This window comes from Hyposmocoma kahamanoa, unplaced genomic scaffold, assembly GCF_003589595.1.
Source record: "Hyposmocoma kahamanoa isolate Upper Pololo Valley unplaced genomic scaffold, ASM358959v1 187, whole genome shotgun sequence".
NCBI lineage: Eukaryota > Metazoa > Arthropoda > Insecta > Lepidoptera > Cosmopterigidae > Hyposmocoma > Hyposmocoma kahamanoa.
In genome coordinates, this window is record NW_020653716.1 from 889441 (window position 1) to 914190 (window position 24750).

The 24750-nt window shown below is 34.2% G+C and overlaps 4 protein-coding genes across 4 annotated transcripts; 2 read left to right on the plus strand and 2 right to left on the minus strand.

The window, feature by feature from the left end:
• Window positions 1-3708: 3708 nt before the first annotated feature.
• On the plus strand, window positions 3709-6287 carry LOC113226292 (CCA tRNA nucleotidyltransferase 1, mitochondrial). Its single transcript, XM_026458864.1, has 6 exons — window positions 3709-3905; window positions 3987-4186; window positions 4569-4852; window positions 5226-5546; window positions 5628-5847; window positions 5975-6287. Exons 1-6 carry the CDS (start codon window positions 3852-3854, stop codon window positions 6285-6287), a joined length of 1392 nt encoding a protein of 463 aa, XP_026314649.1. The 5' UTR covers window positions 3709-3851.
• A 13-nt stretch (window positions 6288-6300) lies between these two features.
• LOC113226294 (abscission/NoCut checkpoint regulator) lies at window positions 6301-15995 on the minus strand. Its single transcript, XM_026458867.1, has 6 exons — window positions 15576-15995; window positions 15387-15473; window positions 15235-15308; window positions 13767-14031; window positions 8003-8251; window positions 6301-6542 (listed from the first exon to the last, which is right to left on the minus strand). Exons 1-6 carry the CDS (start codon window positions 15621-15623, stop codon window positions 6336-6338), a joined length of 930 nt encoding a protein of 309 aa, XP_026314652.1. The 5' UTR covers window positions 15624-15995; the 3' UTR covers window positions 6301-6335.
• A 4500-nt stretch (window positions 15996-20495) lies between these two features.
• On the minus strand, window positions 20496-21591 carry LOC113226293 (DNA repair protein XRCC3). Its single transcript, XM_026458866.1, has one exon. The coding sequence runs from the start codon at window positions 21589-21591 to the stop codon at window positions 20629-20631; it is 963 nt and encodes a 320-aa protein (XP_026314651.1). The 3' UTR covers window positions 20496-20628.
• A 1323-nt stretch (window positions 21592-22914) lies between these two features.
• LOC113226303 (probable pterin-4-alpha-carbinolamine dehydratase) lies at window positions 22915-24684 on the plus strand. The gene is made up of 3 exons (XM_026458882.1): window positions 22915-23131; window positions 23936-24145; window positions 24487-24684. The coding sequence occupies exons 1-3, from the start codon at window positions 22949-22951 to the stop codon at window positions 24568-24570; spliced, it is 477 nt and encodes a 158-aa protein (XP_026314667.1). The 5' UTR covers window positions 22915-22948; the 3' UTR covers window positions 24571-24684.
• Window positions 24685-24750: the final 66 nt, after the last annotated feature.

Sequence of the window (24750 nt, forward strand, 5' to 3'; positions counted from 1 at the left end):
ATTGGGAAATCCGATGATTGCCGAGAGACGTTGAGAAAATAGACTATACTCCATTAATCAATAAAGATTGGATTTGAACAGTGTTTTTTATTTCATAGGTAACATCATTAAAATAATTCAACTAAAGATAATCTTGCTATTTTGGATCCTAAGGTCCCGATAGTGAGCAAGTAACAAACCAAAGTGATAATATATTTGTCTATTGGGATTACATGTTGCGATTAATTATGGCTATGGTTGGTCATATCAGCACATCTTTACACAAGGTCACGATTGCCCTTCAAAACTAGTGATTGTAGACCAACCGATGACTAAAAATCAAACCAATATGACAACTGAGTTTACTCCGAAGAAATGAAGTATCGTAAATCCTAAGGACTAACCGAGTAATTCTGATCACTAGATGGCGCTGTTAACGAATTTCCTTTATTTTTTTCCATCTTTGGTTTCCATAATGTAAGATGGAAATCCATCCCCTATGAGTAAAATGTCTATGATGGGTAATTTTCAAAAAAAAACTACAAATAAACTAAAGGCTCTTACTATATTAACAGAAGCACGAAGAGAAAGTTTTTTTTCTTATTGCTCTTGGCTTTTCGCGGTAAGCGTTTCAGCCACTTACAAAGCAATTTTGACTAGGTAACTCATAGATTTAGTACAAAACTAAATATATGGACTAACTTGTTTTTAAAACGGGGAACTTTTTATAATAAATATCATGGAATGTAATTTGGAAACGGGATTTGAAAGTCGGAGAAAAAGTGAAAAAGGGATCAGGCGAGGAATTATGAGATATAAATTTCTTTTTGTCAATATATGGTGCCACTGAAAACCAGCGTAATGAGGCGTTCTTCAACGTCTCATTACACAAAGCTGAGTGGTGACCGTTTTGGTAACATATAATGTATAATTGTGTTTGTTTTGTATTATTTATTGTAAAATGTTGCCAAATAAATTATTTTTCTTTCTTTCTTTCTATAAATAAAGATGGTATAGATATAGAATAAATATTATATTATTAATGTATTACAGAAATTAAATTTTTATATTATTTTCTAAAATAAATTTAGATAAATAAGTACCTATATTATAGAAGAGTTATTGGACAACAACAAATGATGGATGGAAGTCTTTCACTTCACTTTTTATTTTTGTGGCTCCATCAATATGAGAACTGATGATTTTGCCAATGTCACAGTTGAAAGAAAAAAAAAGAAACAAAAAAAAAAATTTTCGCTAAGCTCTAAGGGTCATATTCTAGAACTCTACTCAATGCTCAAGTCGGGATTGCAATTGAAACACAAGCACTGGAAATACGACCTTAATGGCAGGGGCTTGAGTATGATTTCGAGTGCTTTAAACCATACTCAAATCCTGACTTGAGCATTGAGTAGAGTTCTAGAATACGACCCTAAGGGTCGTATTCTAGAACTCTACTCAATGCTTAAGTCAGAACTTGAGTATGATTCAAAGTACTAGAAATCATACTCAAGTCCCTGCCATTAGGGTCGTATTTCCAGTGCTTGTGTTGCCAGTGCAATCCTGACTTGAGCATTGAATAGAGTTCTAGAATACGACCCTAAGAGGACATTAACCGGTGTTGGTAAGTTGGACTACGGGAGTACTCAGTTGAGAATGTAAAACAAAACATCAAAACAACATTTATAAATATATGTTATTTAAGTGGATAAATTTACATAGAGTAACAATATGGGGGGAGAACACAAAAATGGAAGTCCTTAAAGATGGAGTTTACTCGTATTTACGTTTGTCGGGCTTGTCAGTTTCGTAAAATTTTCAGTAGTCATGTAGTTGTTGTTAACAATTTTATCGATAGTTTGTGAAAGTAGGAAAAATTTGCCGAAAATATCTGAATTGTGAATGTTACGACGTTTTAATGATGACTAATTACGTTATTGTATTCTTTATTTTTAATTTGACTGTTGGCCTTAATATATATAGATACTAATGGAATGTATGTGTGTAGTCATACACATTTAATACCTAACGACAGGCGGATTTGATTATGTATATTAATTTCAAATGAAACGTTTTTAAAATATATCTCCTGTTTGTATTTTTTATAAACATACTGCTTAACTTAGTGTATGTATGTATGAATTTTCAAAAATTTGCAATTCTAATGAACCTGTGTCCACTAGTTGGACGAATAATTGGCTGATGATGATTCAATTTTTTTTATTTACGATCAATCAATTACATAGGTTCAAAACCATAGATTTAGTATATAGGTACCTATATACTAAATCAATCTATGTACAAAACAAACAATATTACAACGTTTAAAAAGTAACGAGTTTGGTTATTTATTTCATAAGCGAAACCAATATTCAGTCGATATATTATTCATCTACTGCAATCACTAGTTGCTTGCAAGCGGCAGCACTTAGGGATAACGATACCACTGAAGTATCGATACTTTTAGTATCGGTCGTAAAGTATCGATACTTACTTTTATCGATGGTTTTTGGTAGAATAAAATAAATGAAAACAATAACAAATATTGATATTCTTTATTGATATGAAAATATTTCTTAAAAATAATTCTACGAAAAAAGTCCGTTTTTGTAATGCTTCCCAAAAATATTATTTTTTCTAAATGTTTGCCTGTTAGACGATTTCTGGATGCAGTGACTGTTGCACCCGCTTTGGAAAACGGCCTTTCGCAGGATACAGCAGAGGTACCGACAATGTTTAGATATATTCGCACTTGTTTATTAATGCTGGGAATACGAGTTTTAAATCTTCCCATTCCTCTAATGGGTTGGCTTTTAATGCGCAAACTGGATTAGCCAAATAAAAAAAAAAAAAAAAAAATTGAAAAGTCGCCGCTTTGACCAACTGCAAGTTTTTTGTGTATGACGAAAAATCGAAATCTTCGTTGGAGGTTTCTTCTTCAGATCCACTGGTTGACATTGTGATATCTTCCTTAATAATGTTTTTTAATTTTTGTATCGCTTTACCACATGCATTTGCATCTTGGAAATGGAGGTTTTGAAACGTGGGTCTATTGTTCCCAACGCTGTGTGTTAAATTCAATGAGACCAAATTTTTTTTTACATTCAGCCAGTAGTTTTGTTTGCAACAGAGTGAGACATTCTATTGATGATGAAAATTTCGTTAGATGTGAGGCGAGACAATTGATCATGGGTATGATTTTGGGTAAGGTAACGTAAGTCTGGCCAGAAGATTCTGGCCTGAGAGATAGGACTACCTATTTCAATTTTCATTTTCCTGTCCAGTTATCAATTCAGGACTATTTGTAGAATCGAGTAAAAATTGCGAAGCAATTTTCGACATAGCTAGAAATCGTCTTGACATCAAGAATAAATTTTTTAGTACATACATCCCTCAGAAACTCCACTATCAATCTTTAATTAGGACTACGATCGATGCGTTCAAATATTTAACATAAAAAAATTATCAGCATAGATGGCTATGAGCATATTATCTATCCATCAATGTATTCAAATGAAATCGTGACGTGACATTGCCATGCCGATACGATCATACGATACGAGTACTTTTGACCAATACGTAGTTAATACTTGATTTTAAAGTATCGATACAAAAAGTACATGGTATCGGAAGGAATGTATCGAGTAAGTACTTGTATTTACTCGTATCGTTCATCCCTAGCAACACTTTTACGCAATGAACTGTCATTCAAAGAGAATTTATGCACTACGTTTACTGTCATTTTGCTCCATCTTCAAAAAAACCTGTACTTACTATTTGTTTTTTCGTCACAATACCACCTGTTTCGTTGAGTTCGCAAGCCGTTTATTAAATTGTGATCAAAGATTAATTTGTTGAGTTTTGTGTAAGTTATGACCATCGGATTTACAAGAGTAATAAAGCTGAGTAGAAGTATTCATCCGAAGGTAAATATTAAAAGATAACCTCGTATTATTATTGAAATGTTGACAATCAATTGAGCTATGTTAATATAAATTGCACTTCAGGTTTATTACAGTAATACTGTCCCTAGCCATCGTAGACTTCGATCAAGGATGGACGAGAAAGTAAAATGCCGCGAGAACCCTGTTTTATTTAAACTAGATTCCATTGTATTCAAGAATATTATATCTCCCGAAGTTAAAGACTTAAAGAAACTCTTTGATAAGTATAATTACGAGATTAGAATCGCTGGAGGAGCTGTGAGGTACGTGAGTGTAAAACTTATGCTATAAGTATTTATGTACAGGCTGCAACAAATACATACACAATTCATTAGAAACAGATTGTTACCTGCCCTCTTTACATATAATCTACTACTATCATATCTAACATTATCGACATTTTTACCAAAACTGATTTATTATCATGTCTGGAATCAGTGAAATGAGATCTTTAACGCCTTTTAATTGATTTTGTATATCTTATTTAGTTTGTTTTATTGTTAAACAAAATCAGCATTCGTCACATTTTTCCAAGGAAAAAGTTAGGTACCGATATCTCGGAAGTTACCAAAATGCAAATTCGCTAGCTAATATGGAGGACAGTATTGCTCAATGTTTTACATACATATATCATTCTAATTTCAGAGATTTACTCATGGGCGAAGAACCTAAAGATCTTGATTTTGCCACACCAGCAACACCACAGCAAATGAAAGAAATGTTTACAGCTGAAAATGTTCGAATGATTAATATGACTGGAGAGAAACATGGCACAATCACACCAAGGATAAATGATAAAGAAAATTTCGAAGTCACCACCCTTAGAGTAGACGTAATCACTGATGGAAGACATGCAGAAGTTGAATTTACTACAGATTGGAAGTTAGATGCTAGTAGAAGAGATTTGACTATAAATTCTATGTTTTTAGGTGACTATGACAATTAATTAACTTTCCTATTGATTATTTGAATAATACTTTGCAGGTGAATGCAATTTTTCTTAGATAATTTTTTATGATTGGTACCAATACAGAATCATAAAATTTAATACTTTCTTTTTTCTCATTGATGCTGAAAAGTAGCTACTATCGCCCCACTATAAAGCACCACTGCTGTTCCAGAATGGAGAGACAACACAATCACTGGCATAAGATACCTAAAATCTTACCTTAATTTACCAGTATAAAGCTCTTCAGTCAAATTTTTAACAATATTCTTCTTCTATCAGTTCGACCATCTGGCTGTTTGCCATTCGGAATAATGTAAATATTTGCTTACTACTTTTAATTTTATTTTAACCAGGTTTTGATGGAACAATCTATGACTATTTTTTTGGATATGAAGATTTACAGAAAAAAAGAGTAACATTTGTAGGAGACCCAGATGTGAGGATAAAGGAAGATTACCTTAGAATTATGAGGTACTTCCGCTTCTATGGCAGAATAGCTGAGAAACCAGACAATCATGAGGAATCTACATTAAATGTGATGAGGAACAATGCTGAAGGTTTACAGCAGGTATCAGGAGAGAGAATTTGGATGGAACTAAAAAAAATACTTCAAGGAAACTTTGCTGGAAGTTTGTTGAAGATTATGCTAAATGTAGGAGTTGGGAAGTATATTGGTAAATACTTAAAACTATTGTATTTGAGATTAATATTGTGGGAACAAATGTGCTATTACCAAGTATTGTTTTTTAACACAGGGTTGCCTCCTGAACCAAATATTGAAGAATTAGAAAGACTACTGAGAAGAGCTGAGCATCTGAACCTATATCCAATAAGCTTCTTAGTAGCATTGTTGAAGAACATGGACGAAGTTACAATGTTACACAATAGACTCAGGTTTTCTGGATATGATAGAGATATGGCTTATTTTCTGGTGGAACATAGAGGAGATAAAGATTCACCTTTGCGACCAATGTTGTAAGTTTACTACCCTTACATATTTAACTTACCCAGTTTTGTACAATATAAATAATTTATTATCAATATAATATGTTATTATTATATATTATTATTAAACAAAAGTTATGTTTTTTAATTTTTCCAGGCCATATGAAATGCTTGTATTAAACAGTAAAATAAAACAAAAAGATGCAATAGAATATGTCAGAGAAGTTTTAAAGTACAGAGGTGATGAAATGCTCCTAGAAAAATTGAATAAATGGGAAGTACCTAGATTTCCAGTTGGTGGAAAAATACTCAAAGACAAAGGGGTACCCCCAGGAAAAATGTATGGTCCAATAATAAATAAACTAAAGAAAATATGGATAGAGAATGAATATAAAGACACTGCTGATGATTTAGTGAAACATATTCCTAATATTTTAGAAGAAAATCTGACATTAAAGAAGGTTAAATAAATGCATTGTTTTATTTATTCATGCAATAAATAATGTTGTATGTAGAAATTAGACATTTTTAGGTGCTTTATATGGCTCATATCTGCTACATCCATTGTCGTCGTCTTTGTGTTCCATAAAACATCTTTTACAGAACAAGTAGCGACATCCTAGGCAGCGCAATGTCGCGTCTTCATTACATATCTCACAAAACGGCAATTCATCATTAGTTGAAGGAGGTAATTCATCAGGATCTAGTGACGCTTCAGCTTTTATCTAAAAAAACACGAAATTAGTTTTATTACATAGACATAAACTGTAAAGTGATTGGTTTTCCTAGAAATGTCACAGCCTGATCAACCTGACGGTAAATTCGTGCGCCCGTACATTCCATTCTATAGTAAGAAACACAACATTAAAATATGGTGACAGTCAGGATGGCGGTTGTCTGTGGCATCTGGTACTGAGATTTATTACTATTTGCTACCTTCTCTAAATAAATGCTGATTTTGATATATTATGAGAAATTTAAAAAAAGAACTGACCAGCCATTCTGATATCAGGATGGGTGGTGGCCGCTTTGTGAAAAAGGCCAGCATGAAGGAAGCAGATTTTCCAGGAGTAAGGTTACCAATAATTGCTACTTTCACGAATTAAAGGTCTAAGCTTCTCATCTATATTAGTTAAAAAGTATAACTGATTGAAAATTTTAAAGTGCCTAATTAAATTGCAAAAGCAGTTCTTTTTTTGCTTTTTTTTATTCTAATGTAAGTGTGCATTTGACCTCCATCTCACTTGATGGAAAATGACGATGAGGTCGACGATGGAGCATGCACACTTAGATAATGCCTATTCACTCTTGCCTTGAAAAGGTCAAAGTTATAACGTTCAGGGAACAAGTCTGCAGGCAGGGAATTCCACTCCATAGCCGTTTGCCTTGTAAACGTGGAAGCGTAACGCTTCGTGCGAATCTTTGGAATATCCACAACATAGGAGTGGAAGCCAAGCCTACGCCTAGTCCCCCGATGATGCAAAGGGGAAGGCGGAATTAAATCGTGTAATTCCATCGCACACTCTCCGTCATATATCCTGTAACATACCGATAAGCAGGTAACTTTACGGCGGTGTTCAAGGCTCTGCAGCTTCGCCTCTACTAATTCCGAGTCACCTAGCAAAGCGTCAAATCTAATCGTAACCATGTGACTCTCGACAAGACTGGATTTCCTCTCCTCAAGTTTTCAGTGCTTTATCGTCATAATAATATAAAGGGCTGGCGTTCAACAATTACTTCAAGGCGAAACCAGACACTTCTTAAATAGTAAAATTTTCAATCAGTTATATTTTTTAAGTAATGTAGTTAAGAAACTTATACCTTTAATTGGTGATGGTAGCAAATAGGTAGCAATTAATGGTAATACATACTCCTGGAAAATCTGCTCCCTACATGCTGAATGACTCCGTTCACCCACCACCAGCCATCCTGATATTAAAATGGCTGGTCAATTATTTTATTTTTGTCAGAATATATCAAAGGTAGCAATTATTTAGAAAAGGTAGCAAATGGGTAGCAATTCTTGAATATACTCTTGGTGCCAGACGCCACATGCTACTAGCCTTCCCGATGATCACTAAAATATGGTATTTGGTTCAATTAAGGTAACATTATTTGTCAGTTTATGAAATGTTTACTACTCCATAGTAATCATTTACATAATTTAAACAAGAATCACTTTTACCTTATCTACAATTTTTCTCACAGCAGTCTCCTCATCCTCTGATTCACTTTCAGGTCTCTCAGCAGTTTTAGTTAATTCTGAAGTAGCCTCAGAATTTTTTAATTTACCCAGACGTGACTCCATATCTTTCACCAGGTTATCAAACTCATCATTGTATTTTGTGTTCATGTTTGTTTGTTCTATATATTGTTTTAGTAAGTCGTCTGCTTGCTCTTGCTCTGTTCGTTTATCAGGGGCTGGTAATACAGGCTGGAAACAATTTTATACCTCAGTGCATATAAGTTGTCAGCTAAACATCAAAATACAATATAAAACATCAAGGGCTTATTCCTGACATGACTAATCTCTTTTGTTCTATGACTTAAATATGTTGTATAAAAAAAATTTTGTATTAAACTTTAAAATTTTTCATATATTAAATTTACCCAAAACTCTGAAGAAGAAAAGAAATAAATATGTGTACATTATAATTAGTGTAGTGTATACAGGGTGTAACAGAAAGGTGTGGTCATATTTGTAGGTCGGATTCAGTTAATGGTATGAAACTAGTTACAAAGTTATTTTAGTACACACTACGTTATTTATGGAAATTTCGCCATGAACAGTTTCGATCAGCTGATGTCATTTAACGAAAATAAATAGTCGCATCACATATCTATTCTGAGTTAATGTAGTAAAGACTTGAGTATCATAATACAACCAGATTACGTAACTTGAAAAAATTGTGAAATTCAGGCATGTTATTGTAAATGATAAAGTACTTAATGCCATATTCTTATTACTATGTTATAATTTACTAAATTTATTATTATTTTATTCATGTAATATGCGTGTGAACATTTAATGAAAAATAAATATTATCGATTACTTTGCCAAAATACACTACTTCATAATAAAACTATTATTTAAAAGTTAGTACATAATAACGTAATATGGTTTCGTTAACTTCATATCTTCAAACATACAAAATACACAAATTTCCATTTAATATCCATTAATAAAACTAATGTCCTCTAAAAAACACATATTTAAAGTTATCTCTGTTTCTTTTTACCATACGCATTCATCTATTGTATTTTAATGAATGAAATTTGTCTCTTTCTATCCGTCGGTACTGTTCTAACGCATGGCGGCTAGCGAATCAGTCGGTATGTTTCTTCTAACGCATGACGCAATATGACGCAATTATCCGACTAATACTTCGCACCCTTACAATGAAAGCGACCCAAATCAAAAAATTAAAAAATGAGTTTATACCGTAAAACCATCTTAAAAAAATATTTTGTTACATTAGTCACACTGTGGTGAAGATGAAATTGTGCAATTAAAGCTCGAATAGCACTGATTCATAAAGGTTCCTTTCATTTTGTTCTTTCAGTTTAAAAATTCTACTCCCGCGTCGAAATATTAACGCCGCATTTGTTGTTGAATCTGCATTTGCAAAGACAACACGCTGCCACTGACGGATTAGCATTTGAGCCATTTTCGTTCCGAAAATCATATTCAAAAATCACTAGTAGCAGTAGAGCTCCTTGTGAGTTCGTCCAGGGTAGTACTGCCACATTACCGTGTTACAGTTTTGAAGGGTAAGGGTGCTGGTGAAATTACAGGCACATGGGACTTGTCAACTATGTCTCAGAGAGATGGACGCCGTAGCAGTAGCCTTCGAGCGGCAGTGCTACTGTTATGGACAGGCGTGACGCTTTCCACCGGGTACACGACTTGTTCGACCCGTCGCTTAATATTAAAAAAAAAAATATTTTTTTAGTAACTTACTTTTTAAAGGGACTTACTTTTTTGTTTCGTGGACTTTCTTCTTTTTTAATTGTGAAACAGGGACCACAAAACAATATCAAGGGTTATGACATCTTGCTTAGCTGATGAACATTAAAAAGACTTAATTCTTAATACGTTAAATGATAACAAAAAAATCGTTAAAAAAAAGACCTATTGGCGACTAGTTTTTGTAAATTATGTTTTTAAATTGTTGAACTTTAAAATGATCAGAAACAATTTTCAGTTGTAAAGTTCCATTTTTCCTCATTATTTTCAAAGACTAATAAGGCCATCACCTTTAGTACTTCAAGAGTAGGTAATAAATAAAATAATATGAAAATATGAAAAAACTTGAAATCTTATTTTCTTTTTTATTCCCAAAAAGTTGAAATTTTGTATTGGGACACTTTCATCGTAAAGGTGCAACCTGAAGGTCGGTAAACGTCAAGAAATTAGTTTTGATCGTTGACCACGAATTAATTATTGTAATTTTAATTTAATTTAATTTTTTTTTTATGATTGATTTAGTGTCTGTTTAAGTATATCTAAATGTTTTAAAATGAATGTTGAGCACAGTAATAATTGGGCACAGATATGCCTGTTGTATTAATTTTTAAGTGTTTTTATTTTCCTCACTTTCTGTATCTGATGTCTGTACATTGTGCCATAAATAAAAAATAAAAATAAAATAAATTTTCATCACTTGCTTGGAAATGAAAATATCGTGAGAAAACTTGGATTTCGGAGATAATTGCCGAAATCTTCAAAGATGCGAGAATGTCAAGTTTCCAACCAGTACTTACTATGCAAGTGTAATGGACTAAACCTTGTGCAAAAAATAGTACTTTACTAACTTACATACGTCTATTGCTGAGCGCACGTTTCTAACAACAGGCTTACGCTTAATTTGTCTTATCTACACACGACAACTTTCTGTGTATGGGTTTATTACATGGTGAAATTGAAATAATTAATATCCGTTGAACCTATTAAGGTTCTTACTTCCTAATAATATCTACTCATCTAAAGAAATATTTTAGAATAGTTTAAATTAGCAATAGTGTAAAACCATAAAAAATCTTACCTAAATAAACAAAGTATCAAGATTAGTCGCCTTGCGTACGCGATACGTAATCGTAGCGAAGTCGCAAGCCTTTGGCGGCAAAAATATCACCTTTGATTTTCGCCGCCAGCATTTGATTTTATACATCGCGATGTGGAGTAGTGGTTAATGTTAGACTCGTTTCGGAGGTCGTGGATTAGATTCTCATAGTTGACTGGCTCTATGGGGTAGTTGTTAGAGTGTTAGGTTTTCTTTGCGGATGTCGTAGATTTGATTCCCATAGTCGACTGCCTCCATAGTCTAGTGGTTAGAGTGTTAGGCTTTCTTTTCGGAAGTCGTGGATTTGATTCCCATAGTCGACTGCCTCTATGGTGTAGTGGTTAGAGTGTTAGGCTTTCGTTTCGGCGGTTGTGGATTTGATTCCCATAGTCGACTGCCTCCATGGTGTAGTGGTTAGTGTTAGGCTTTGTTTTCGGAGGTTGTGGATTTGATTCCTATAGGTAGTCGACTGCCTCCATGGTGTAGTGGTTAGAGTGTTAGGCTTTCGTTTCGGAGGTCGTGGATTTGATTCCTATAGTCGACTGCCTCCATGGTGTAGTGGTTAGTGTGTTAGGCTTTCGTTTCGGACGTCGTGAGTTTCCGATGGGTGACTGCCTCCTTAGTGCAGTATATCCGTAATCACCCAGTCAGTTCTTGCGTTGTGTGGAAGTGGTACGGGTGATGGTCAGAGCTTGTTTACAAACAAAGGCGTATGCAGTGCAACGTTGAAGGTCGTAGACGTAGGATATAGGTATTCGTTTAATGTGTATGTAATGATGTAATTTGTATCAGGAGAAGGGTCTTATTTTAAAAGGATGGTAATAATTTTAATTTCATCCTGTAGGTACATTATGAAAACGTTACCCTATATTCCAAAATTTGCGTTTCAGTCGGCGTCCTTTGATGTGCCGCCGCTGAGGCAGAGGCGCTATTTTTTAATTTTTTGTAACAGTCTGTAATTGCCGTTTGCGTTGTGAGGACTAAATAGGTGTCATCGTTTTGTTTGTGTCTTGTTTTTGTGTTTATTTAAACTATGTCACGCTTAAGCAATAGTGATTACTAAGAGATGATGTTGTGCGTAGGCGCAGCCGATGGGAGCTTGCGCCAGCCTCGCCAAATTTATTGGGCAAAGTTTATTGATGGCGTCCCAGAAAATCGATGTCGACCATTTCCTACTGTGGAATGCTTCAGGAAGATGGTTATGAGACTTCATAATAGAGGATCGTTCCGTGGTTCCAGTTCTGAAGGCCGGCCGAGTTCACGAGACCCAGAATTCGAGGCCGATGTTTTGGAACATTTTCTCGGCAATCCAAAGACAAGTACTCGTCGTGCTGCGGCAGCCTTTGGTGGTGTGAACCATATGAGTGTGTGGCGTGTGCTACGGGATGATGGCCAGCACCCATACCATTTTCAAAGAACGCAGGAGCTGTTACAAGCGGACTATGATCCACGTTTGGCATTTTGCCGCTGGTACCGCGACCAGGTTGGGAGGTCTCCCGACTTCGCTTCGTCGGTACTGTGGACAGACGAGGCGTCATTTACGCGTGCGGGCATTATCAATATGCATAATGAACATTTTTGGACTCATTTAAATCCCCGCGTATCAAGGGAATCAAATTTTCAACACCAGCGGCGGATTAACGTGTGGGCTGGTATAATAGGTTGTGCCGTCATCGGTCCAGTGTTTTTGCCGGCAAGTCTGAATGGGGCCAATTATTTAAGATTCCTAACAGAAGACTTGGATGACGTTCTGATGGCCCTGCCAGTGACAATACGTGAGACTCGTGATGGAACACAGGATGACTTTCCAGCACTATGGAGCACCCGCACATTTTGCTCGAAATGTATGTTCCCATCTGAACGACCGTTTCCCGCAGTGGATTGGGCGGGGAGGTCCTGTACCCTGGCCAGCGCGGTCCCCAGACTTGACACCGCTCGATTTTTTTTATGGGGTCATATAAAAAATATTGTTTATGCGGAATCCTGTGAAAGCGCAGAAGAACTGAGGCAGCGGATCGAAATGGCGTTTAGTCAAATCACTCGGCAGATGCTTCAAAGAGTAGAGCAGTCTCTGTACCGACACACGGAAATATGCATATTGCATGGAGGTCGGCATTTTGAACCTGACCTGTAAATGTGTGCAATGTGCCAGCAGTGCGTGCAATGATTGTACTTATTATTCAAAATTATCGTAAACAAGTCAATATTTCGTACATTGTACAACAGTGAATTACAATTCGTAGGAAATTCATTAAAACGTGTATGAATTGAACAGTAGGTAAGTACCAATTAAAAAAGTATCCACTATTGTAAAATTGTCGTAAATAAATGTATTAATACTAAATTATGAAGAATGTGTATACGATGAAGGCGTGCGTAACTACGGGTTTAATAAGTAAATAAATATTCTTTAAATTGTATGTAAATAAGTACGTACGCGTACCTAGGTATGGCATAAAATAATATTGTTAGAAATAATTAGATTTTTCTAGGTATTTAAAGATTTTGTTACTTAATATTAACGTATTATCAACATATTCAAATCATGTTTTTACAATGGCATTTCAATTGTAGTCAGCTGTTCTTTCGCCCCGCTTGCGGCCGCCCAGGTTTCATGAATGAATTTGTGAAGTCGTAGTAACGTAACTAGCAATAGAGTTGTGACGCAGTGGTTGTTTCGGACAATCACTATTTATACAAACATAATTAAACTTATATCAACGTTAAAAGTCACTTATTTTTATTTGATATATTGCACAAAGGGTCTAAATCAAGTTTACATTTGGGTCCTTTAATATGACCACACCTTTCTGTTCACCCGGTATATGGAACATGAACAAAGCTTTGTTCATGTTATTTGTTTCAAATAATTTGTTTTTAATATACCTGACTTTGAACTGCACTGACTGGTAAGCCTCTTAATTTAGCCAATCGTTCCTGCAACTCTGCGTCACTGATTTTAGGAATGTCTCCCTTTACTTTCTGCAATCTATTTTGAATTTCTTCGTTTGATGTTCCTGCTGCTGACTTTCTGTTTTCTTTTAATCTCTGGAGTCTGCTTCGAATTTCTTCATCTTTTGAGGTTTGCTCTGATTCACTGGATTTGTTACCTGTTGTATTACTACTCATGTCTGCGATTAGGCCCATTCGTCTATAAAAAAAAAGTAGGGTAGTGTATTTCAAAGAACTGCTTTTTTCACGCCATGATAACATCACAAATGTTAACAGGTGTTGATACAAGTTTCTCCATCTCTGGGTCGAAAGTATCTATGAACTCACAATGGGCAAGAATTCAAAGAAACTTGTCTGGTATTTGGAAAGTAATGGACGAACAGTTTTTCCACTGTTTCTAATTATTGTTGGTAAATATATGAGTACTCTCATCAATGCTTGATCTTCAAATTGTCTCTTGAATCTTGATCAAATTCATGATTGGAATGGAGTAGTATTAAGTAACAAACTGAAATATCCAACTTTTTACTAAAGTTTATCACTTTATTGTTGATATATTGGTTGACAAAATACTGTGTTTACTTTGACAGTACTACTTTCCTTCTCAATCTTATTTCTTCTATAATTAGGGGCAGCTCCCATATCTTTTCTATATAAGCTTTGTGTATTGTGACCCTCCCTATCAACCTCTTAGTTAGGGACACTATAACCCAAGTAAACAAGCCAGCACAGGCATATACTCAGTCAGGCCCTGACCCCAGATCAGCCCATTTGCAGACTTCATCTGGTTCTCAGAAGGCTAGTGCCTTAGGTGAGCCGTCCCAGGTGCATGTTCCCTTCCCTTTTTTCCAGATAGGTACTGGAGCTGTAGGCATGCCCACTTCCCATTGATCTCTGTGCAACTAACGGTTGTCACCACTAAGCTGTTGACTCTATTGCCTTTGGGCAATCAAAAAACCTTTATGTCCATAAAATTAGTGGAAAAGAAGCTGTAAGTTGTCTCATGTGTCAACTCATATGGCTTTTTTCACTCTTATTGCATGAACACAAAGCTTTTTCTGACCAGTTCAAGTTGATACAGCATCAATAATTGTAATGATACCTTTAGGCTCAACTCCCACTGGCGCAGAGTCGCGTCGCGTCCTGTTATTCAACTTCAACGTCGCTCGCATTAGTGCGCCCGGACCACAGTGTGGTCGGTGGTCTGACGCGCCCAAGTAACGTGAGGCGACGCGCGAAGCCGCTCGACCACACGCGTCAACGCGCAACTCCATATTTATGGATAATACAAATTTGTACCATAATAATGGGAAAATAGAGATGAATACGCTATAGACGAAAACATGACGCGTCACGACGTTTCGACTCTGCGCCAGTGTGAGTTGAGCCTTAAGTTACTTACTTATAATATGAATCTGGGGGCTCAAATGTTTTTGGTTGATTGGATTGAGACAATCTTTTACATTTTGCACACACCTGTAAACATTAATAGTATTTATGTATTATTAACAGTATTAATTACAAAAACAGCTGGTAATTTTTTTGTTGTCATACATTTGCCTCTGTATTGAGTTTTGGTAGAAACAATTTGTTGTTTAAACATTTAGAGCAATAGCTGAATCCACATCCTGGACATCCTTTCTGAAAATAATAAGGAGTAATGTTTAGAAATTGCGTTGTATGTGTGTATAAAACAAATTAGATCATATTGTATAAAATAATTAGATTGTTATTAATGATTACCTCTTTCCTTATAAGATTGAAGGGTTTCGCACAGGAATTGCAAGCCATTTAATTTTCAGTAGGTATCAAAATGCTCTTTGATTTCATTAATTTTATCGAAAACTTCGCATTTAATATATTTGTGACCACAAACACAAACTGTTTGTGACTATATAATTGCAATCGTCGAATTACACAAAAGTATTCTTAAATAGTATGATATAAAGTTTATTTTGGAATAGTATGTTTCGTAAGTGTCCGTCTGTCAAATGCAGTTTTAAATTCGGCTTTGGATTCCAAAAATTTTGCCAATATTAAAACGAAGAACACGCCGAGAAGGTTGCAATAAAATTAAAAAATATTAACAACTTCAATTTTATTTGGGTATCATTGACCTACCAGCAAATGGACGTTGAGTTCGCGCTAAAAAGTGTCCGCACCTATAGGGCGTTAAAATCGCATACAGAGCGTCAATCGCGCAACAGTCTTCGTTTGTTCGACTGACAGCGCGGTTGTCAATTATGCAATACTTCATGTATAATAATAACTTGTAAAAATTACTGCAGTACTTTCACTAAACAAATATATTATGTTATCATAGTTCTCATTTAAAAGTGTTATTTTGTATAGTTGTATAATATTTAATTTACATATAAACGAATCGTAAATATAAATTACAAAAGCGAACAAAATAATCAAATAGTTAAACTGTCTTTTAAAATTTTATATTCCTTCGATCCTTTCATCTCTCGCCAGGACTGGTAACTGTAAAGATATCTAACTGGGTGATAAAACTTTCATAGATTTCTCATACATGGGGCTACGACTAAAAAGTCGTTGAAAAAACCAAATACAAAGATACGACGCATGCACATAGAAAAATTCGTGAGGTCCGCTGGTTCGTTCCGTGGCTTAGTTGGTATAGCGTCTGGCACGGTAAGCTAGACGACGTCGGTTCGAATCCGGCCGCACAGTGGGCTGATTTCGAAAAGTGTGGACTTAAGGCTTGAAATTGTTAGGATCGAATACTACTAGTCAATATGATAATTTTATGTTCTGGAACTTTTTTCGTATCTTCATCTATACCAATATTATAAAGAGGTAAATTTTTGTAAATTTGAATATTTGTATTTCTGGAACTATTCAACCGATTCAGAAAATTCTTTCATTAATAGAAAGTTACACCATCCTCGAGTGATATAGGCTGTTGTAATAGGATTACTATTGGAATCTATATACGGAGCGCAACTAGTACTTATAGTTTTTGAGTAATAACACTTTAAAAAATGTTTGTAGAAATATTTAAGATTTGACGTAATTTATTTTAATTTCGATATTATGCGGTACATTCTCGACACGAGAAAAGATAGCACACATAAAATTAATGCCAATCAAAAAGATAATAACATTATTAATATCAAGACGCATACCTACGAACAATCACCGCTCAAGTTAGTCAGCAGTCTCATCACCCTAAAATATCACTTGTTTTGCTAAAAAACACACGTGTAAACAATGGGGAGCTTATCATAAACACAAACAAAACATCAAGGTTGTTAAGAAATATGCTTATCTTTGACAATTGTGGTCAAGTTAGAATAATAGCAGGTAGTAATTAGGTCAGTTTGTCCCATTCGAGTAAACTTATCTCAGAACGTGATTTACATTTCGTAAGAAACGCACTACTTATTTTCAAAAAATACCCTTTTCTTGGAAGTTTTAAAAAATGGTTGGTGAATTGGTGACTAACCTAGATTTGTTTGTAAAACTAAAAAAAAGTGGCAATATTAAAAATGCTGCGGCATTATTTGATATTATAAAATCTAGTTTAAACAAAAATTTAAGCGAAGACAATATCAAAAAGTTGAAAGCGTTTTGTGCAACATATTGTTCTAATCTTCACAGAAATTGGCTCAGTGCTAATAGAAGAGAAGAAGATTTTATAAAGAAATATAGTAAATGGTTGGATGCAGATGTATTATGGCCCGATTATGTTAGGAGTGCTTCAGAACAAAGCAACGAACCATCTACGACCACGCCTATTACATCAGCACAATTTGCAACATCATCAAAAATAAGCGTTGGAACCTATACTGAGTTGAATCCAAGAAAACCTTTCTGTGATTTAGGGCCTAAACAAAAAAAGAGTCGCGCTGAGAATATTGATAACACAATATCTTATGATGAGATATCGTACGTACATTCCATGAAATGAAAAGCTGATGGTCATGGTGACATTGCCAAAATCGTTGATTACTTGCTTAAAAATCCACAAGATGTGAAAAAAGTAAAAGAATGTATTAGTAACAAAACTGAAAAACCATTGTTTGATGCAGATGAGGCTTTAGGTTTGTTTGTATCACTAAAACTATCCAAGTGGCAGTATAATACGTTGAGAAAAAGTGTTGCAGAAAAAGGTGTGCATATATTTCCTTCCTACTTTAAACTCCAAAAAGCAAAACAGTCGTGCTATCCACCTAAAGAGGAGATTACACTAACAGAGATCACTGCTGAAATAAAATTGCAAGCGCTCTTAGATTTGACAGCAAGCAGATTATTAAAAGCTATACCGTTAAGTGACGATTGTAAACAAATGAAACTAATACAAGTTTCATATAAGCAAACAATAGAATCAGAAACGGAAGATAATGGAGATGATTCCAGCGTATTTATGGGAAGTTTAGTACCCATCAAGTTAGTTTCTGGAGAATCAACGATTTGGGAAAACGACTCGCCAAATTCAACACATGTGTCGCCCACTATTTTTTAGATTCTTTAAAGAGAATAAAGCAACCATAATACAGCAAAAGACATCAGAAGAGTCTGAAATTGCAGACTACAAAAGTAGAAGATATTGAAACTACTCATTCCTTACTGCTTACTATGATAGACGGTAAAGCCACAGCACTTTTAAGTGAAACATCAATGCAACGATGTTATATATGTAAAGCGTCTCCCAAAGAAATCAATGAGTTAGATCTTACATCATCAAAAAATATAGACACCGAGTTATATAAATATGGTCTATCCTCATTGCATATGTGGATACGTATGATGGAGTGTATTCTTCACATAGCGTATAGATTAGATTTGAAAACGTGGGTTGTGAAAGGTGAACAAAAAGCCGCTCTGGAAACTAGAAAAAAATTTATTCAGGACGCCTTTAAAATTCAAATGGGTTTAGTGGTTGATGTTGTTAAACAAGGTCATGGTACAACGAATGATGGAAATACGGCAAGACGATTTTTCTCAAACTATAAAACATCAGCTTCATTCATCATTACAGGTGTTGATGAAAATTTAATTAAAAGGTTTGCCACAATTTTGCAAGTCATTTCTTCGGGACAAACAATAAATATAACAAAATTTAAAGAATATGCTGAAGTAACTATTAGGTAAACCTTAGGTAAACTTGCTGATATTTGAAATGCAATTGTTGAAAGAAATCGTTAAAAGCGTTTGCTATTTGGGTATTGTCTGTCAGTCGTCATCGTCGTCTGTCGTCATCTTTTAAACTCGATATGTTTCTGTCAAATTTTTGTTCTGCTTAGTTTGTTAATTTATTATACACCACGATTCTTTGATTTTCTTTAGTGCTTTGTTAATCCTATTTGAATTTTGGAACTTCTTAGCATGATATAATACTTTTTCTATTTCTAGGGAAGTTTTATTTTTAATAATAGAACAACAAAAGAATTTAAAAAGTCAATGTATATCACTATAAATATACTGCGGATGAAACTATGACAAATGCGCCCTACTTCTTTACACCATGAGTGTGGAATAGATTTTTTTTTTATTTATAACATTTTCAACCCAGACCGTTATATTACAAAACTCGCACTGAACCGCAAGTGCAGATATATATTTTATGGTAACTCGAGACTCCAACTATATGGATCAATACATAATTTTTTGAAAAAATTTGAGATTTCAGAGATATACCCCAATTTCACCTTTTCTCCATACAAAAAAAGTTTCAGAGCCATATAACTATAAAATTACTGTGTCAATCGAAAATATCCACATGACAGTTTATGATTGTATTGGTGAGTAAAATCAATATCCATCATCATATTTATAAAAGGAGTTGTTTAATTTTCAAGTACCCCTAAGTCCACTAGCAATCATTTTCAGCCCACTGTGGGCCGGATCGAAGGAATTTTTTCTGAGTGTTCGATCTTTGTATTAACAAATATAGTTAACTGTCTTTTTCTACGCATTGCATGCGCAAAGATGGACAGAGACTCATTTTGTCAATTTCAAGAAGCTAGAAACCACAAGCGATTGAAATATTTAGAACAAAGTAACTATAGAGTCCCTTTGATTTTAATCTTATTTTTAAAATTATTTTTTATTAAGCGTTAACAATAACTAACAAAATATTGTGGTACTCGTTTTACGGCTTGGGTTTACCAATCAGAAGTCAGAAAATATATTTGCCTGAAATAACATTGGCTCCAATTTTCATGTCAAATGTATTTTTTTAGAAATATTACAAAACAAAAGCTAATTTTGTCTTTGTGAAAAGCATCAAAATTACTTGAAAGTGTAATGATTTTATTAGAAATCGGTTTTCGGAATTACTGATATTTGAGTTTACATTGAGTTGGAATATCCGTACATTTCTTATAGTACACGCTTATTTTCAAATTTGTAATATTTGTATGTATGTAGCTGCACAACTCTTTATTATTTATTTAAGTGAATTTGTATAAAATTGGACATAATAATGTATATAAAAATTAATTAATATTTACAATAAAGGCTACTCCATTACTCGAATTAAAATATGAAATTTATATAAAAAATATAAAAATTACGAAATATGACGCATTTTGTTAAGTTTTCAGTAGAATCTGATTATGGTGTTTTATTTGCATTTCATTTATTTGCCTTTAAATTGTTGCAAACAAAATTAGGGAGTACTGTAATGACGTTTTAATTTAAATTAAACATTTTAGTTTTTTCGATTTCGTTACATGTCACTACATTTGTATAATTTAACTTCAGACTTTTTTTTCATGGTTTTTGTATTAAACCCGACATCCATTTGTTTATAGGTCATTGGTATTTAATTAACAGTTTGAATACCAGTAGAAGTAATAATAAATTTTAGTGAAGAATTAGGTAAATCCGGTGAAAAAATTACAGACAGTTTTCTTACAACCACACTTTGTTCAGTATTCCTAAATTTTTCTCTATTCTCCATTGGTAAATGGCTAATATGTACAGATTGATTGGTTTTTTTGAGCCACAATCTTGTAGACACCATATTAGACCAGGCTAGGCCAAGTGTAGGTAATACATTGTCAGCACCATCAAAGGAAGCCGTAACTTGGTTAATACAGACAACTGCCAAGGTGTATTTCTGAGCTAAAGTTATTAGTGAAATAGCTAATTCTCTCAAATCTTCAGCACGTTGGACATAATTCGAGTATTCTGAGCGAAAGGGTGCTGCTACTGAGTCAATGACAATAAGCGCCGGTTTATTCTTCTCTAGTAATTTAGGAAGGCTCACTCTCACACATGATAATAAATTTTGTGCTTCAGTTATATGTTCTATATATACATTTTTACCATAATCATGTTTAGAAGATACATTAGGAAAACGATGCTTCATTTGTGCAAACCTCTTTACAGGGAAAAGATCCTCTGTGCAGATAAAAACACACCCAGCAGCTGAATTATGTGCTGCTGCCTGAATAGCCATTAGTGTTTTACCAGAACCGCTTTCTCCGTAAATTTCTGTCAAAGTTCCTCTACGGAAACCACCCATAAGTAGCTCGTCAATCTCCACACAGCCTGTCTTTACCCTTAGTTCATTTTCTATCAGTAATTTATCACATGTATGGCTGATTGGACAAATATAATCTGCAGCTACGTTCTTAAGGAACTTGATGTCGTCTGTACGCAGGTTTGTTAACTTCTTGATGTCCCAAACAGACAGAATCATGATTTGTTTAAAAGTAGAAATTCCAGCTCTTTCCACAACTTCGAATATCCTTGGAGGTAATACGTTCTTTAGGTTACTCATTATAATTTGTAATTCTGTACAACCATGTAACTTCGTAAATTTCTTGCGAAAATAAAAAAAAAGCAATTTACTCAACTGAAAACAAAACAATACATTTAGCGCCAAAACTTTGACGTTAGTACGTTGCACATTTGATTCGATTTTTATAAAGATCGATTCAAGTGAATACTGTCTAGCGATTCTTTGAATCGATTCATTTCAATCATTTCAATGCCATTTTTAAGCGAATCGATTCAACATTAAGGCGAATTGCGTCGTCTAGATCGTGTTCATAATTTAAACTAAAGCCACGCTTTATTAATTTGTTATGGTCAGTCAAGGAATAGGTACTGATAATTGTTTACCTCTACTACAGTATGTAGATCTACTACAGACAAATGCCAATACTATTTACCTTATCCGCAATGTTTATGCATTATATATTGAAACATTTATTACTCACTAGCTTTTAATCATTCCTGTATCTTAATTATTTCTGGTCGTGATTAGTCATGTGTACCTAATTGTGATTTTACTGATGCTTCAACCGATTAAATCTAGTGTTTGGTCCAATTTTATAAAGATTGATAATGAAGGAAAATATAAAATATGCTAGTGTGACACCATATACAATGTACTCTTTGTGTGACACGAAGAGACACCATTGTTTAATTTCGTCAAATACAGAAACGGAAAGTAAAGAGAAAGACAATGATGTGGACTTAACATTATTTTTGGAAACTTTAGGTAAGTATTGACATCTGTGAATAATAAAAAAATATTTACATTATTATGGTAATTAAATTATATAATGTAAACAAGGTGCTTTATTTATAAGAAATACAAATTTTGAAATAATTTTTATGAGATTCAGAGGCATACAATAAAAACCGACGTCGCTTTTTTAATTTGTTGTTCTGGATTCTTGTAATTTTTGTAAACTGAATTATCAAATGTCAACCTGTCATTTGCGTTTGGTTTAGTTAGTTTGAAATTTGCAGATGCACTGTTTTTGAACGCTGAAAAGTGGTTGATAATTTTTTTCAGAATTATTCTGGGCAAAATAGGAGAAATATAGTCAAAATTGTACTAAAAATAATTCTTTACACCGAGACATTGTTATTGTGTTTCGGTAGACAATTTGTCCTGAATGATTTGTAACCATATCGAACATGACAACTAACACAGTATTATCTCAAAATGGCTTTAATTTATATTAATATTACCTATTTAGTTTCAAAGCGACAGTATTGTCCTGTTACTTTGAAATTAAATCATACGAATGACACATCAATATAGCGAAATTTTGGAGCAAAATTATTAATATAACGCAATTTTGGGATAAAATATAACATGACGCCATTTTTGAGATAATACTATGTTAGTTGTCACGGGCGGTATGTCAATGGCATTGGCAAGAAGTTTGTACAGGGCGGCCTTGGCGATACACTTTCACCCCGCAGCGGTGTCGCCGCCGATCCAATACGCGCGAGGCTTGATCAATGCCAGTCAAGTGAGCGAATTCGCTAGCATCTCAGCGTCATCCACTAGAAGGAAAATGGTAAGCGATTCGAATAATTAATAAGCAACAAGTGGTTTATTATATATATTAAGTTTCTGTAAACATAAGTTTTGCTCTTGTTATATTCTTTTTAAGGGTTGCTTAAACTGAAAATTATCTTGCAATGCAAAAAATAACAAGTTTTGCAACTTTCGCTAATTGTAGGTTCTGAAATTTATCGAATCACTACCACACTATGTGATAATAAAAATCAAACAACTACCTTGCGTGGTTAATCGTAGAAAACATTTGTATAGTGTAGCTGAGAATTTAAAATTAAAATGTGGGTATATGTTTAAAAAAACAATCCACTATCAGCTCAGATTTATCTATAGTTTTAATCTTTTTTATGTTATTTAGTGATAGTACAAACAAGTTGTGCACTTGGTGGTTAAGTAAGTGGATAATCGTTTCAGTGCCACTGAGTCTTAAATGCAAAGATCTGAGGGCCATTGTCATTGTGCCAGTCACCCTTAGACATATAGTTGACAAGTCCATGTGCCTTTATTTTTACCAGTACCCTTAAACCATTAAAAATGGGTATGCAGTAATGCTCACATTGTGGCTTGACAGCAGAAATAGGTTTAGTGCCATTACTCCCTGGACAATCTTCATCAATCATATTTCTGTATTTATTATTATCTGCAAAATTTAAACTTGTACTATAAGTAATCACTGTACAGTCAAAAGCATGTCAAGCTTGACACTTTGTACCCTTCTTATCGTAAGCAGCATAGAGTTGGATTTAAATCTTTAGTGTCAAGCTTGACATGCTCAACAGTATATAAAATACAATGTTAACAGGCTGACAAATTAAGTCCTGAAGATCGAGACACCCAGTTAAAGCCTCTGCTGGAAAAAGGCTGGAAGGTTCAAGCTAACAGGGATGCTATTGAAAAGGAATTCTTATTCAAAAACTTTACTGAGGCTTTTGGGTTCATGACCCAAGTGGCACTGTTGGCAGAGAAGATGGACCATCACCCTGAGTGGTTCAATGTTTATAACAAGCTTCAGGTGAGGATTTTCTTTTATTTGGTTTCAAAATAATAGAACTTGGAAGAAACCTTAACTACTGAATATGAAATTGAGATTTATCAAGTTTGCCTGACATCAGCTATGATTCAATATATAGACTGAAAGAGAAAGTCATTGGACTACATTGACTTCTTAGAATTCATAAATAACAGGTTTATTTCTTCATGAAGTAAAAAAACAAACATGTGACAGTGTACATTAATTGTTATATTAAAGTATATACAATTATAACGAGTCAAAGGAGGTAAAGAGAGTGTGGTTAATGTGGTGTTGTTGAATGGTGGGATTTCAAAATGATATCACCGTGTCGTTTGTCTCAGGTAACTCTGACATCCCATGATGTGAATGGTCTCAGCAAACGGGATATCAAAATGGCCAAATTCATGAGCAGCCTCTCCAACTAACACATTGGACACAAGAAAATATTTGATGTTTATTGTGATTTCCTATTTATTATAGTAATTTTTATTTGTGCAAGAGTTAAGTTTGAATGTTAAAATATAATGATATGAAAGTTGTATTATGCTCTTATTCTCTTATAAGCATTATCATTATTTATAGTTCTTTATACTAACTACATAAAA